Source organism: Odocoileus virginianus, chromosome 27, assembly GCF_023699985.2.
Source record: "Odocoileus virginianus isolate 20LAN1187 ecotype Illinois chromosome 27, Ovbor_1.2, whole genome shotgun sequence".
Classification (NCBI taxonomy): Eukaryota; Metazoa; Chordata; class Mammalia; order Artiodactyla; family Cervidae; genus Odocoileus; species Odocoileus virginianus.
In genome coordinates this window covers 30,651,258-30,665,993 of record NC_069700.1, presented here as the reverse complement: position 1 = coordinate 30,665,993, position 14,736 = coordinate 30,651,258, and the positions used below count along the sequence as shown (strand labels likewise).

Sequence of the window (14,736 nt, the reverse complement as noted above, 5' to 3'; positions counted from 1 at the left end):
CAGGCTCCGGGCCCAGGCCTCCTGACTCCCAGGCCCTGGGCCCCGTTGCCTGTCACGCCAGGCTTTCTTTAGCCCCTGAGAGCCCGGCCGAGCAAGCTCGGTCCCGCAGTGGGCAGGTGGGCCTGCCTCGGGGCGCAGCTCCTCCCTCCTGCGCCTCCTCCCCTCTCCCCCCAGCGCCCAGCCCTCCCCTGCCTAGCCTCCTCCCCTCCCAGGCCTCTTCATCCTACAGGGGCATCAGACTGGCAGTGGGCAAAGCTGAAGAGCTCTGCAACCAACTGGAGGGGTGGGTGGAGTTAGGCCATGAAGGGGAGCTCCGGGAAGGTGGTCCTCAGGGTGGGGGCCTGTGCCTGTCCATTCTGGGAAATAGCATCAGCGCTGGAGTGCCATCACCATGGTGACTTGAGGGCGGAAGTGATGGAAGGAAAGGTGTGATGTGTGCAGAGGCGCATGGGTGGTGGGTGGAGACTTTGGGGGGCTGGAACACAGTGTTCCTGAGGTCTCTGAGTGGGCAGTGAGGGAGGGGGTTCCAGTCTTTTACCATCACCTCATGCCTGAGCTTGGGACCCAGAGTCTGAGGGAGCAGAAGGGCAGGACCCTGGGGGACCCCCTCTTCCTACTCATATCATCCTTTTCTTGAGGAATTGGGATGGGGAGAGACAGAGGAGCAAAGACAGGACAGACAGACGAGTCACTGAGAGCCCAGAGCTCTTCTGTGATGCTAGGAGGCTCTTGGTCCAAGTGGGATGCTTGGGAAACACCTTCTAGCTTCATATGCAAATGCAGGAATTAAAATTAGGACTCTGATACAGCAGGAGAATCCCCAAAAGGCATGTCAGCCTCTGCTGTTGTCCATGGGTGGCTAGACACTCCCATAACCCACCAGAAGGAGGCCTCTCAGGGGGGAGGCATGTGACACACGAGGAAATCATCACTTCTCAGAGCCAATCTGTGTGTCTTCATTCAAGCCTTTTTCTCTAGCCTGTCTTGTTGATTTTCTAAATGGGAGAAAGATGAAGCCAGCAGGGAGTGTGTAATGTTTGCAAGCGGCAGAGCTGTGCCTGCAGTTTTTTTAAGACTTCGTTAAGGAGATGCTGATGCATGAATAAAGTTCACCAGATCTGGTTTTTAACGTGAGTGAGCTCCCCTGTCCTGGGGTGGGGTCTCAGAAAAAAGCCAGTAGGGGACTGGGGATGTCGAAGACAGAGGTTTGCAGATGTGTGTGTGGCTCTGGGCATTGGCTTGTTCTTGCCTGCACAGCTTCCCTTGTCTCACTGATACACTGACTCTTTCATTCATTCATTCCATTCTTACTGGGCATCTTCTATGTGACAGGCTCTGTGCTATGTGCTGGAGCCTTGGGAAGCTGTCTGCCTCTTGCCCAGTCTCGCGAAGGCCTATTACTAAAGCAACATGGATGCTGGGAGGTCGGGGTTATGTAAAAATAAATAACTAAGGAGAAGGGTATCTGATGATCATGCTGGTCAGCCGTGAGCCATGCTGCTTCCTCCAGCCTTGATCATCTGCACAGTCAAGTACAGTTGCTCTGGAGCGCAAGCTGCTCGGTAGCTGCTGTTGAGTGGACATCCATGTGTTGAGGATGTGGGTGATGGCAGCAGGAAAGGTGATGAAGTGGGTTCTGCCCTGGAAATGTGCTTCCTGAAGCCACACATGCGTACACATGGACTCCCCACTACCACCTCACACACATCCTGTCTGCGCACCTTAAGATGCACACTTATTCTTCTCGGACACCCACATCTCCACCCCTGAGAGGCACCAATAGAGACAGGCTTGGACAGGGTTGGTGCTGAAAGCCACTAGGTGGTGGGATTGCAGTCCTGTGTTCTAGTCCCACCTGTGGCCTCTTTAGCTGCTGATGCAGCTCCTCGACTCTCACATGAGGATGGACCATCCAATTAAAAAAATTTTTTTTGACTGTGCTGGGTCTTCATTGCTGCAGACCAGCTTTCTCTAGCTGAGGCAAGCAGGGTCTACTCTAGTTGTGGTGCACGGGCTTCTCACTGTGGTGTCTTCCCTTGTTGCAGAGCACAGGCTCTAGGGTGTGTGAGCTCAGTAGTTGTGGCCCACGGGCTTAGTTGCTCCGCAGCATGTGGAATCTTCCCAGGCCGGGGATCAAACCCGTGTCCCCTACATTGGCAGGCAGATTCTTAATCACTGGACCAACAGCCAAGTCTGACAATCCAATCGTAAGTTAGCGAACATATACTGAACTCCAGAGGGAGATGGTCACTGAGGCCCTGCAGATGAATTAGGTTCTGTCCTTAAGGAAGGAGAAGCCAGTGTATTATTTACCTATGACTGTGTAACAAATGACCTCTCACTTAGATATTTAAAACAACTGTATCTCGCAGTTTCTATGGTCAGAATTCCGAGTTCAACTGAGTTGCCCGCCTCGGGCTTAGGATCTCCAAGAGAGGTGTCGTGGAGCTGTTGGCCAGGGTAGCTATCACCTCAAGGCTTAATGGATTGGAGGATCCACTTCCAAGCTCACTGTCTAGGTTGTTGGCAGGAAGCTCAGGTCTTTGCTATCTGTTGGCTGGAGGCCTCCATTCCTCACCACACTGGGCTCTCTGAGTGCCCACATGACCCAGCAGCTGGTGTCCCCCAGGGCAAGTGACGGAATTAAGAGAGAAAGAGTCCAAGACCTGCCTTTTACAATCTTGAAGACCTTTTCTAGCCTAATCTCAGAAATGATATGCTATCACTTCTGCTGTATGTTGGTCACACAGACCAATCTGGATCCAGTGTGGACCACACCCAGCTGTGAATACCACGGGTGGGGTGATTGGGGGTCATCCTAGAGGCCATCTGCCACACTGTCCCGCCTCGTCCATGTGGGCAGCGTTGTGATAGCTGGTGTTACTGTGGCCCCCGTGAATGGTCAGTTGGGCTGTGTCAAGGACAGGGCTCCTGTCTCTGCTCCAGGCTTCCCCACCCAGCCACGGGCAGCTGCGTGGGGACTGGGGCGGGTACCTGGAGGGGCTTTCAGTGCTATAGGAGTTGACTGAAATGGGTATGTGGGCCCAGGCAGGGGTGGGTGGCATCAAAGAGTTGGGCCCTGGCCCATGGGAAGGGGTAGACTGTGAAGACAGTCATGGGCCCCATGTGGTGGGGACCGCTCTCTAGGGAAGAGTGTGGGGAGGTGGGAAGGGTGGCTCTTGCTGCTGCTTTTCTGAAGCACCCACGCCAGCCTAGCTCTATACCTGTTAGAAAACGTGGCCAGGGGTCAGGCAAAGAGCGGGGCTGGAGGTGGGAGAGCCCGGATGGGGGCCTCCAGGTGTGTCTGGCACTGGCTCTGGCCTGCCAGCCCCTCTGCCCTCTCTCTCCCACTCTATCCTCTTAGGTGTCCCCCTGCTGTTTGTCATCCCCTGGGGCATCGTCAAGTACCTCTATGAGGACGAGGGGTGAGTGTCCTGCTCTGAGGGGGTGAGGGGTGTGCTGAGGTCACCGTCCTCAAACCCCATGGGATTCCTTGGCTCCTGGGGTGTGCAGTTACTGCCTCTTAGGAGGGTAAACTGAGGCACCAGGAGCTAAATTTATGAATTTATTCTGTAATCTCCCACCTTCCCCTTCCCTGGCTTTTATGATGACAAGGGTGATGGTCTGTGGGAGTAGGTGATGTCCCCCTACAGGTTTTCCCGTAACAACTGTGAGTGAAATGTTCATGTTATTTGTGTGTGCTGCTGAGGACACATGTGACTGTGATTGTAGGCACATGAAGGGGCTATGTGTATCTCTGTGTTTAGGACTCTGTGTGTGTGTGTGTCCTGGGGCTGGTTGTCAGGTGACCGGTGGCCGTGTTTGTGTGGCTGTGTGTGTATGTGTGTGTCACTTTGCACTCCCTTGTGTATGGGGCTGCCTGGCGCCTGCTGGGGGCTTGTGTGCCCGAGCCGGGGCCTGTGTGTCTCTCTCCGGCCAGCTGTTGGACCAGGAACTCCAACATGAATTACTGGCTCATAATCCGGCTGCCCATCCTCTTCGCCATTGGGGTGAGTGATGCTGTGGGCAGGCGGTGTGGGAGCTGCGGTGGGCCCGGGCACTCAGGGAGGATGGGGTTGCCAGGGCGTTTTGAGGGGGCCTCCAGTCGCCCTCCCCTCTGCCCTGCAGGTGAACTTTCTCATCTTTGTCCGGGTCATCTGCCTTGTGGTGTCCAAACTGAAAGCCAACCTCATGTGCAAGACGGACACCAAGTGCAGGTGATGTAATGGAGCCGCCCTTGTCGGGCACCCTGAGCCCTTCCTTGGGGCAGAGATGGAAGTCCTGGTGTGCGGAGCTTGGATCCCTAGGAGATCTTTATTCCTCCACCCAGGCCTGGCTGAGCCCCCAGGTCTTGTCTCACCCCTGTACCTGGGCAGCCCCTGGGCTTCTGGGGTATCCATCTCTTACTTCCTCCCCTCCAGGCAGCCCGTCCCAGGGTATTTGGTGGGGGAGGGTTCTGTGACCCAGATGGCAGGCCTTGGTGGGCGCCGGGAGCACAGGATGGGGAGCAGAGGCCACGAGAGAGGTCCAGAATGATGTCCCTGTCCCACCCCCCCAGGCTCGCCAAGTCCACCCTGACACTCATCCCCCTGCTGGGGACGCATGAGGTCATCTTCGCCTTCGTGATGGACGAGCATGCCCGGGGAGTGCTGCGCTTTGTCAAGCTGTTCACGGAGCTCTCCTTCACCTCCTTCCAGGTGACCTCGCGGCGGGGGCCCCACTCCAGAAGTCCCAGGGTGGGGGCGGGGCGAGAACAGCCTGCACCACCAAGGGGCAGCCCGGGGCCTGGGCTAAAAGCGGCCCCTCCCCAGGGGATGTGGTTGGAGCAGAGCCAGAGTCCCAGGTACCCTGACACCTAGGCCAGTCTCCTCTGTGAGCGCGCTGGATAAGAAGCTTTCCTGCATGTTACCTTGGGCACCCAGCCTGGCAGAGCACCTGCCATCCCCTGGGCTGCTTGCTGGTGGCAGGTGCTTTGCAGACATTGTGCACTTCATCCTCCCAGAATCCCAGGCGGTGTGCAGGAGTATCCCATTTTACAGAGGAGGAAACTGAGGCTCAGCAATGTTAAAACGAGATTTCCAGGTCACATAGTTTCCCAAGCTGAGAACTGAGCCTCTCCACTAGTATTAGTTGTTGCTGAGGGTGGGGAGTTGAATATCAACAGGGGTGCAGAAATGTGAGAAACTGGCCCAACTCCTCAGATGTCTGTGTGGGCCCATGTGTGTGCACTTCGCACATGTACGCACACACACAAATAGATCACAGGTCTGGAGCACTGGGGCTCCTAAGTGAACGAATAGGGCCAAGCAGGGAAAATTCCATGTGATAAGTGTACTTTCTTGGATCGGACCTCTTCCAGGAGAGGTTGGTTGAAGAAATTCTGCAGTTTCTGAGCAAGGGTCCTTCTCATCCCTCTGGAAACAAAAGGAGAAGGAACCCACTACCCCCATTCCTGCGCCTGCCTTGGCTGCCCAGTCTCGGGAGGGAGATGCTGAGGCTGGAGCCCCAGGGAGCTTCAGACAGGCCTGCCTGCAGGGCGCCTCCCTCCGCTTCCTCCTGCTGACACAACTCTTGTTTCCAGGGGCTAATGGTGGCCATCCTCTACTGCTTTGTCAACAACGAGGTAAGGCCCGTGGAGGGATGTGGACCCCTGGTGGGGCTGCTACACTGACTGTCCCGGAGTTGTCCGGTGGGGTTGCTCAGGCTTCTTAGCTGAAACCGCCACTCACCCCACTGAGGCACCGGAGCTCAGGAGGTGTCTTGTCCCTGTGTTGTTCCCTGGGTATGGTTTTCTCCATCACCCTCTCTCTCTCTCTTCCCCCACCCAACATACACACACACACACACACACACACACACACACACACTGTGGACAGGATGCCCTAACCATACATGAGCTTGCGGAAGACACAGCCTCATGTGAAGGGGCTCCTGATGCTGGGGGTGGGAGTGGAGAAGGTAGGGTTTGAATGTCAGTGGGGGTGCAGAAATATGAGAAACTGGCCCCCACTCCTCAGATGTCCTATGTGGGCCCATGCATGTGTACTTACGCACATGTGCACACACAAATAGATCACAGATCTCGAGCATTGAGGCGCTGAGTGAACGAACAGGGCTGGGCAGGGAAAATTCCATGTGATGTAAAGAGTGGTGACTGTTACAAGTCACATGCTTGGGGCTTTAAAAACCACCGTCTCATTTGCTTGTCTCTTCCTCCCCCCAAAAAGTTTTCCTACTGAAATTCTCGTTTCGAGACTCTCATTTCTCTCACGTGAGAACGTTGGAAGATCAGAGAGAGTCAGAGACACACTCCAGGTCTGGCCTGGAAATAGTGCAGAGTTGGGATTGGGATAAATTCTTCCTGGAGGGAGAAAGCACCTTCAGTAAATACAGGCCAGAGCCCCGCCCACCACGGGAAAGAGGAGTGCTCCTCCAGTGACTTCCTGGTGGCTGGGGTGGGAGCAGGGGGGTCTTGCTGCCCCGATCCCCACTGACCTCCCCACTCAGGCTGGTGCCGTGGGGTCCAAGAGACCATGCTCGGAGGACCCAGAGCACCTGCCTTGCCCAGGTGCACCGCCTGGTTCCTTTCAACCATCCACAGACGTCTCAGACCCGGCTCCTCCAGACACACAGACAGACATGTATGTCCCCAAGCACTTGTGGTTCCTGGGCCGAGCCCTCTGTCCATAAGAGCTGTTGTCCAGACCCAGGGTTGCCATAGCAATACCGGATACGTGTGAGCCTGGCATTTGGCCCGCGTGGCCGCCAAGGCCTGACCCAGCTGCCAGTGGCAGGGCGTGGGCCCAGGGGAGGAGGCCCGGGGGTGGCTTCGCTGTGGCTCTGTTGACTCAGGAGCCTGAGTGCTGGTCCCGGTTCTGCTCCTGCCCAGCTGCGTGGCCCCCCAACTCATCCCAAACCTCAGAGCCTGGCATGGTGCCCGGTCCAGGGACCTGGGAGGCAGGGATGAGGGTCACCTGAGGGTGAGGAAGCATGCTGGCGGGAGTGCCAGGACAGGAGTCCAGGGTGTGTGCTGTCTTCTGTTGTTTGATTAGGAGAGCTCAGTAAAAGAAGAAACCTGATGTTCGGTGCTCGTTTAGTCGTTTATTCCTTTGGCTCATTGAGAGAGCATGTATGGAGTACCTGCTCTATGCCGGGCACTGTACAAGGTTTGAGAGGAGGATGTGGTCCCAGCTCTCGTGGGGTACCATCGAGATGGGGGAGACACGGCCAGAAACAAGCGTGGCCTAAATAGTCCAAGTGGCAGGAGACTGAGGGTGAGGAGACCGGCTTTAGAGTCAGCCCAGATCTAGGGTCAGATCCTGGCTGAGACTGGGAGAAATACTTAAATCTCTGCACCTCAGTTTCCTTTCCTTTGTGAGAGTGAGAGTTTCTGTTGCTCAGTCATGTCTGACTCTGGGCGACCTCATGGACTGTAGCCCGCCAGGCTCCTCTGTCCATGGGCTTCTCCAGGCAAGAATGCTGGAGTGGGTTGCCATGCCCTTCTCTAGGGGATCTTCCCGACCCAGGGATCAACCCAGGTATCCTGCGTTACAGGCAGATTCTTTACCATCTGAGCCACCAGGGAAGCCCTTCCTTACCTTTAAGCAAGGACTAACACGAGCTGCCTCACAGGGTCGCTGTGAAAGTTAACAATCTATGGTGAATGCTGGGGATATAGTAAGTGCCCTGTAAATGATGGTTTCTAATGACAATTATCACTGGGGTGGGGAGCACAGCAGAGGTTCAGGGAAAGGGCTGAGGGAGAGGGAGACAGAGGGGGACACAGTCCCAGTCCGGTCCAATCCCTGTATCCATGAGGCCCCTCTAGTCCCTGAGCTGGCTTCCCAGGGATGTGCCTCAGTTGGCCGTCTCTCGTCTCATCTCCCCAGTGAAGGGCTGAGCCACAAGATTGGCCTTCCTGCGGCTGCACAAGCAGAGGCCACTGCAGGACTCAGGCATCGTCATGCCGGCTGTCAACACACGCATCACACTCACTCACCCGGGCAGTGAGCCGGCAAAGAGCCAGGGGCCGTGGGTGGTGTCTGCTCAGCCTCCCTCCCTTACCCCAGCCTGGGCTCGGAGATGCTGCCCGGGACCCGGGCACCATCCTGGCAGGCAGGCTCTGGGCCATTCAGCTTCACTCAGTGCAGATAAAGTTCTTTTAAGGGATAGGCATGTGGCCACGCCAGGCACCTTACTGGGCTGAGATGTATAGCAGCCCTGCAGGAAGAGAAGGGGGGTGTTTGCACAGGGACCAATGGGATTTTGGCAGTGAGCCATGTACCCACAGCTGCTGGCAGCTGGCCGCCCTGCTGGATGGAGCCGGAGAGGGCGGGCCTGGGACCCAGACACTCTGGTGTGGGGAGTTCCGGTGGCACGTGTGGAGCGCATCAGAGAAGCTCTGGAAAGCAGATGTAGGGGCGCGTCCACTGGCCGAGCGCTCTGGATGCCCTTCCAGAGCTGGCTGTGCCGCTTCCAGCAGCCTGTCTGGGGGACTGGAACCACATGAGCCAGCCGCAGCATCACCACAGCCCTTAAGGGACTGGGGCTCTGCAGTGTTACTTGGATTGTATCTTTCTGCTCTAACCACCTGGGCCCCGAGCTTCGGCTATCTCGAGAAAGCTCTTGCTGATGGGGAGGGCTGAGCCCAGCATGGCAGCAGTTCTGCTTGGCTGGACTCACCTGGGCTGCACCCTCTGTGGGTTGAGCCCAGCATGGCAGCAGTTCTGCTTGGCTGGACTCACCTGGGCTGCACCCTCTGTGGGTTGAGACCAGCTCCTGGCTGGGATTAGTTTAAATCCAGGCTGATAAGTCTTTGTCCGCAGCCTGCTCTTTCAGGCTGCTACTAGTCCTAGCCTCATTCTCCCCAACTCCTCTTCCCTTCCATCCTGGGGCCAGGATGAAAGCCCTCGGGGAATTTAGAAGGGTCTGGTGTGGACACCGTGAGGGGTGGGGTGGGCTGCCCCTCTTCTTCGTCATCCAAGAGCGCTCTGAAGGCAGATTCTCTCTTCTCCTTTTCTTCTCTCTCCATCTCCCTTCTCCCCACATCTCTCTGTCACTCCTTCTCTTCCGCTAACTGATACTGTGATGGATTGTGAAAGGTACTTAGCTGAGTCACAAGAGTTTAGAGATGCAAGAGACCAATTAGATCATCAAAGCCCGTCTCCCTCCCGAGAAGAGGCAGAAAATAGGAGACGACAAGAAACAATTTTATGGGGATATTAATTTAGGTGCCCGAAGCCCTTGATTTGTATCTTAATATAATGCGGTGGATTTTTCCCCTTCCCTCCTAATGTAATCACGGGGCCATTTCGTGGGCAGTTGGTTTGCCTGATGGCCTCTGCTTCTCTCCTTTCCCCGCGGAAGGTCCAGATGGAGTTCCGGAAGAGCTGGGAGCGCTGGCGGCTGGAGCACCTGCGTGTCCAGAGGGAGAACAGCATGAAGCCCTTCAAGTGTCCCAGCAGCAGCCTCAGCTGCGGGGCCGCAGCGGGCAGCAGCATGTACGCAGCCTCCTGCCAGACCTCCTGCAGCTGAGACTCGGGCACCTCCCTCCCTGTGGTCTCATTGCCGGCCTGGCTGGCCACCCCGGGTGGGAGAGACCCTCCCAGGGACTGGGGGGCCGGGGGAGGGCCACAGGCACACACACTACTTCCCTGCGTTCCCATCCTGAGCCCATCAGACAGGCAGATGGGCAGTGCCTCCTGGGACCCGAGGACACATTTTATTCCGAGGAGAAGCAACCTGTTAATTTGATCACCCTGGCGGGTGGAGAGGAAAAAGCAATTGCTGCTAAAACGAGGAGGATTTCTTCTCGTTAAGCCACAAGGCCCCTGGGGTTCCCCCAGACAGAGCAGAACATCAGCCCCAGACTCAAACGCAAGGTCAATGGCTTATTAGTGGCCTTGTAAGAGGACATGGTTCTGCAAGAGGTGGATACGACCTCAGCTAAACACAGAGCTTGGGTGATGGCAGCCGACTCCGCCTGCCTCTGATTGGCATCACCACCCACCCCCCGCCTCCTCTTTAAGGGACGCTGGGCACAGGCTTGTTTCCCCTCCTCTGGCCCCTCATCCCACTGTCCACCCTCCAGCATCGATTTCTAGAAATGGTTGTGGGGGTGGTGTTGAGAAGGAACATCGAGAAGGTGCCTCAAAGTTTCCCCTTTCTGAACCCCACTTCTTCCTTGGGTGTTTGGGTTGCTTTGGCGCCTGCTCCCGGGGCAGGTTCACGGCGGAGGGGTCCAGCCCCGGGTGTGAGCTCTGGCTCCTGTTCTAGAGATGCTCAAGAACCCTGTGGGGCTCCTCTCGGGGACTTTAGGAATGTCCGTGCTGGGAGTGTAGATTACTCTCTACTGTTGGGAACCCAGAGGCGCTGAGCGAGAGAGACTGCCTGCACCTCTCATGGAAATACTTTTTACCTGTCTAGCATGGGTGTTTGGGTGCACCCTCTTAACTTTAGGGGATGTGACCAAAAAGAAACTCTACCAGTCCCCACCGTGACCAGGGAGGCAGGCTTCCCCTCCCTTTGGTCACTTCCCTGTGAAGTTCCCCCAACATGGGAGCTCGTATATCCTTTGCTCATTTCTCTGTCTTTGCTGTGAATAGTTTCTGTCTGTGCAAACGTACAATTCTGAATTTTCCTGGTGGAAACAAGGAGTAAATCACAGTGGTGGCTTTGATGTTGTTTGGGGTTGTACCGTAGTTATTAATTTGACTCATCCATGCTTTGAGCTATTTAATGTTCGCCCTGCCTCCAGTCTCTTCCCATAAATAATGAGCCTCAGGGAAGCTTAGATGGGCAAAACCTTTCAATCTAGCCACGGAGGAAAAGCAGACATGTAGCACCACTGCAGAGACCCAGACAGAAGGGGAACAGCCATGCCATGGAGGCTGGCAACTGAGCTCATGGGTATAGAACGCAGAGCAGAAGAGAACCCTTGGGAGTTCACATCTTCTGGGAGGGCAGAGGGAGAGTCTTTGGATGAATTCCTAAGTGAGTTGATCTTTCCCTCCTTTTTTTTGAGTGGCGGGAACCCTCCCCCAAACCCTTGTGCCAGACACACTCTCCTCTGCCCCTCAGAGAGGCACAGGATGTGCAGGAAAAATAATAATGGGACATAAAACACATCAAGCAGAAAATATCTTATACTTCAGCTTCAGTGGAGTGTCGTGTCTATGTTAATAGGGAAGTTGAACCTCAGGCTAAAGAAAGGATTTGTGCAGGCTGCCTCTTTGAGAAAATGTTGAGAGCTGGGGGTGGGGACATTTCTGCCTCCCCAGTCAGTGGGGCAGACAGCCCAATAGGCATTGGTTTTCTCTTTGGAGTGAGGGCTAGGGTGAGAAGAGTGCTGGTGGGTTTGATTGGGTGGGATCCAGTTCTGGTGCATGTGTTTCCATTTTGGATAAACTAGAAGATTTTTGAGAATCATCAATAAACTCCACAGCAACGAAGAGACAGATTAATATTATCTTCAGAAACAAATTTTTGAGGGGAAGGATTGTGGGGAGAAAGTGTTTAGTTAGGCACTTGGGAAGGAAGCTCAGACAATTGGTTTTACGCTCTAAGTTCTTTTCCCACCAGGTACTGATTCCTAATTGCAGAGTGCTCATCACACCCCCAATTGCCCCAAGCCTTTTAACACCGAGCAACGTTTTCCTTGTCAGATACATACCAGATGCTGAATTGAAGAAATATTTTCTTTGCTCTAAGACCTGCACTATTAATATTCATTTGAGTGGCAGTGCACTCTGTCCAAAGTTACTCCCAAACTAAATATAGCGCCCTGGCAGATCTGGGAACGATTGAATGCAGTGTACTCAGAAATTCCTCTGGCTGTTTACATGCCTGGTGCCCGAAGTCTCTTGCTTGCCTCTGTCCTGGGGCAGGGTAAGGTGCTGTGTGTGTGAGCCCGGCAGCCAGGTCTGATGACTGTCATGAATGGAAGCCGAGTTCAGCACTCTGGCCAGCTCCCCACTGACTTTGTGAGGGGCTTAAACCATGTCAACTTATCTTTTTCATCCGAATCTTTGGAGCAGCTAAACCACAGAACTGAGACAAACCACTTACGTTGCAAGGTTGCCTTCCCGCAGCTTTCCTGGTTTGCAGGAGTGATTTGCAGTTGTCTCAATGCACTTTTATGCTGGAGAGTACAGCAGTGGAGTTCTCAGAGAGTCAGCAGGGAGAGATCTCGGACACCTCACTGCTCTGATCTGGAGAATTGAGGAGGGAAGCTCACAGAGGTGATCTGCCCAAGGTCACACTGCTAGACGGTGGCTGAACTGGGCGAGGACCCAGGCCAACTTCTGCCTCCCAGTCCAGTGAAGCCTCTGGAAAGGATAGATGAAAAATAGAAATGGCCATTCAGGACACTCTTAGTGAAAGCTGGCAGTGTGGAGTGGCGTTTCTGTTAAAAAGAAAACACAGCGGCAAAGAGAGACAAGTCGGTTGGCTCAGGTGCCACTTGGGTGATTTATGCCATCGAGAAGAGGGGAGGGTGTGCTTTGCTGTCATCCCACGTACCTCATTCATCCTTGTCTTCAAATTAAGAAATGAAATGCCTCAGAGCTCAAGTATACACAGAAACAGCGAGGAGCCACTTCGAATCACAAATCCAGCGCTCTTTTAGTGGGTTGGCTTAGTGTTTTTCTGATGCGCCTGTGCTCGTTTGAGAAGCTGTGTGTTCTGACAGCCCCGAGGAGTGGACTAAAAGAGCCCAGAGAAGGATCTAAAAACCTGACCCTCAGCATTGCCTCTCTAGTACTCCCTGAAGTTGGAGAAGGCTAGCAAGCCTGGAAAAGATGGCACAGCTGCCACCGAGGGCAAACAGAGTCAGTTCACATCCACGTCCCCAAAGGCTTGGTCACCTCATCTGTGTGGGCCACGTTTCAGCAGCTCCTGTCCCCACTTCTTCCTGTTTCTCCTAGAAGAAGACTGTGTGTGTGTGTGTGTGGGTGTGGGTGTTGTCCTGTGCATGGCAGTATAAAGTTAGAGGTGGATCCAGAATCATTCCCCTCCCCACGGTGAAGGTCAGGGCGCCGCACGGCTGGGGGGTGAGAACGGTGGGAGCCTGAGCTAGATGCTCGCTCTCCATGTGCAGACAGGGCTCCCATTACTGCTAATGCCCGTGACGTGCTCAGGGAAGGCAAGATACACTCTGAAGGTTTATTTTCCCTCCACTGAATTGATTCTAATCCACAGTGCTGACCCCGCTTTTGGCTCCTCCGAGGAGCCGAAAGCTATAAAAGACATGTCGGCTCCCTCCATTAAGACATCTCTGTGAATGACATGCTAAATACACAACAGAAGCCAAATTAGTATCAATTTTTTTTTTCCTTTTCTTGGCTGCAGCAAGTTTGCTTGGGGAAAAACATGACCCAGTGTGAGAAATTTCTGCAGATGGCATCACCATGCCCCTGCAGTGTTATCTGCTGACTCAAACCAGCTCTCTGGCCCCCACGCTGAGGGCCCGTATCAAGGAAGCGTTGTTAAGCAGTATAATTTGAAACACTTAATGCCACAGTGTATCCACGGTATCTATAATTACTTCTGCTCTGTCTGTGGATACAGATTGGCAGGAAGCAGATAAGTATAATTGTTTTCCAATTAACTCTCAAAGTCTTTTGGACTTGGCCTGTATCTGAGTCTATCTGAGTAGTGAGTTTTCCCTCTTCCCTTTCTGCCATTCTAGTCGGTTTTTTGGGATCTCATCCAGCAAGGGAACATTCTCCCCTTGAAGCATCCGACCTCTTCCTCAGCCCAATATTTACCCCCTCTCACCTCCCGTCCCTGCAGTGGGCTTCCCATGCTTCTCTCCGGCTGCATCGTTAAGAGGTGAGCCCACCAGCTGTGGTAGGAGTGCCGTGCTCTCGACCGTGACCAATCCCGGGGTACAGCTAGGAGTGGGGCGCAGCCAGGGCTGAAGTCATATACTGCATCCTGCACTCCAGTGCAATGAGAAGGGCTGCAGCCAGGAGCATGGATCCTAACTTACATTGGGGTTAAGCAACCTTTCCTGATGGGGCCTGTCGAAGCTCTCAGTAATCAGTCAACAGCCCGGACAATCTAGTGTGACTATCTCTGCATCAGTGCAATCCAGGAGAAAAAAAAAAAAAAAAAAAAAAAAAAAAAATATATATATATATATATATATATATATATATATGAGAATGTTTGGATCTGGGGTGGGGGGGGAAAGCTCTCAGCCAAGTTTGGAACATATAACAAGTTAGGTGTTGAGGCCTCTCTGCAAGGGGAGCCAGTGAGAATAGTCAGAAAGGGGAAAGATTCGTAGCTGACAGAGCTGCATCTTGCCAAATGGTTCATGCGTTTGCCAAATCTGCATTTCCTCTAAGCTTCTCCCACTAAAAATAATCATCATACCCTCAGAGCAGATAAACCTGGACGTTTTGGAGCGGGGGGTGGTGGATGCAGAGCTGAGATGCACCAAGAGGAAGGTGAGTGAAGCTCTCAGGAGAGACAAAACGGAATTTCTGTCTTCAGTTCTCTTGGGGGATGTTGTGCTTCATGAATGTTTAAACAAGGTAATCTTCATGCGATTTCTTAACATATAAACTCATGTAAAATATGACCTGCGACTACAGGTAGCAAATGTGTATGGCATGTAATTCGTGTACAGATGCGAATGGATTCACACTCTTTCCTAATCTGCCTTGTAAGTCAAATAAAAGCCTGTCCTTACTGTGTCCCTCCTGCTCTTGCTTGGGGGGAGGAGGTTTC

General features: G+C 53.9%; 1 protein-coding gene across 1 annotated transcript in view; it reads left to right on the top strand.

Annotated features, from left to right (window-relative positions):
- The window catches only part of GLP1R (glucagon like peptide 1 receptor), a 39,584-nt gene extending 25,470 nt beyond the window's left edge, over positions 1-14,114 (top strand). Inside the window, exons 8-13 of the mRNA XM_070456506.1 lie at positions 3,365-3,425; positions 3,941-4,010; positions 4,129-4,217; positions 4,559-4,697; positions 5,582-5,623; positions 9,367-14,114. Of these exons, the coding sequence (XP_070312607.1) occupies positions 3,365-3,425; positions 3,941-4,010; positions 4,129-4,217; positions 4,559-4,697; positions 5,582-5,623; positions 9,367-9,534 (569 nt within the window). The 3' untranslated portion in view covers positions 9,535-14,114. The remainder of the gene's footprint in view (positions 1-3,364; positions 3,426-3,940; positions 4,011-4,128; positions 4,218-4,558; positions 4,698-5,581; positions 5,624-9,366) is intronic.
- Positions 14,115-14,736: the final 622 nt, after the last annotated feature.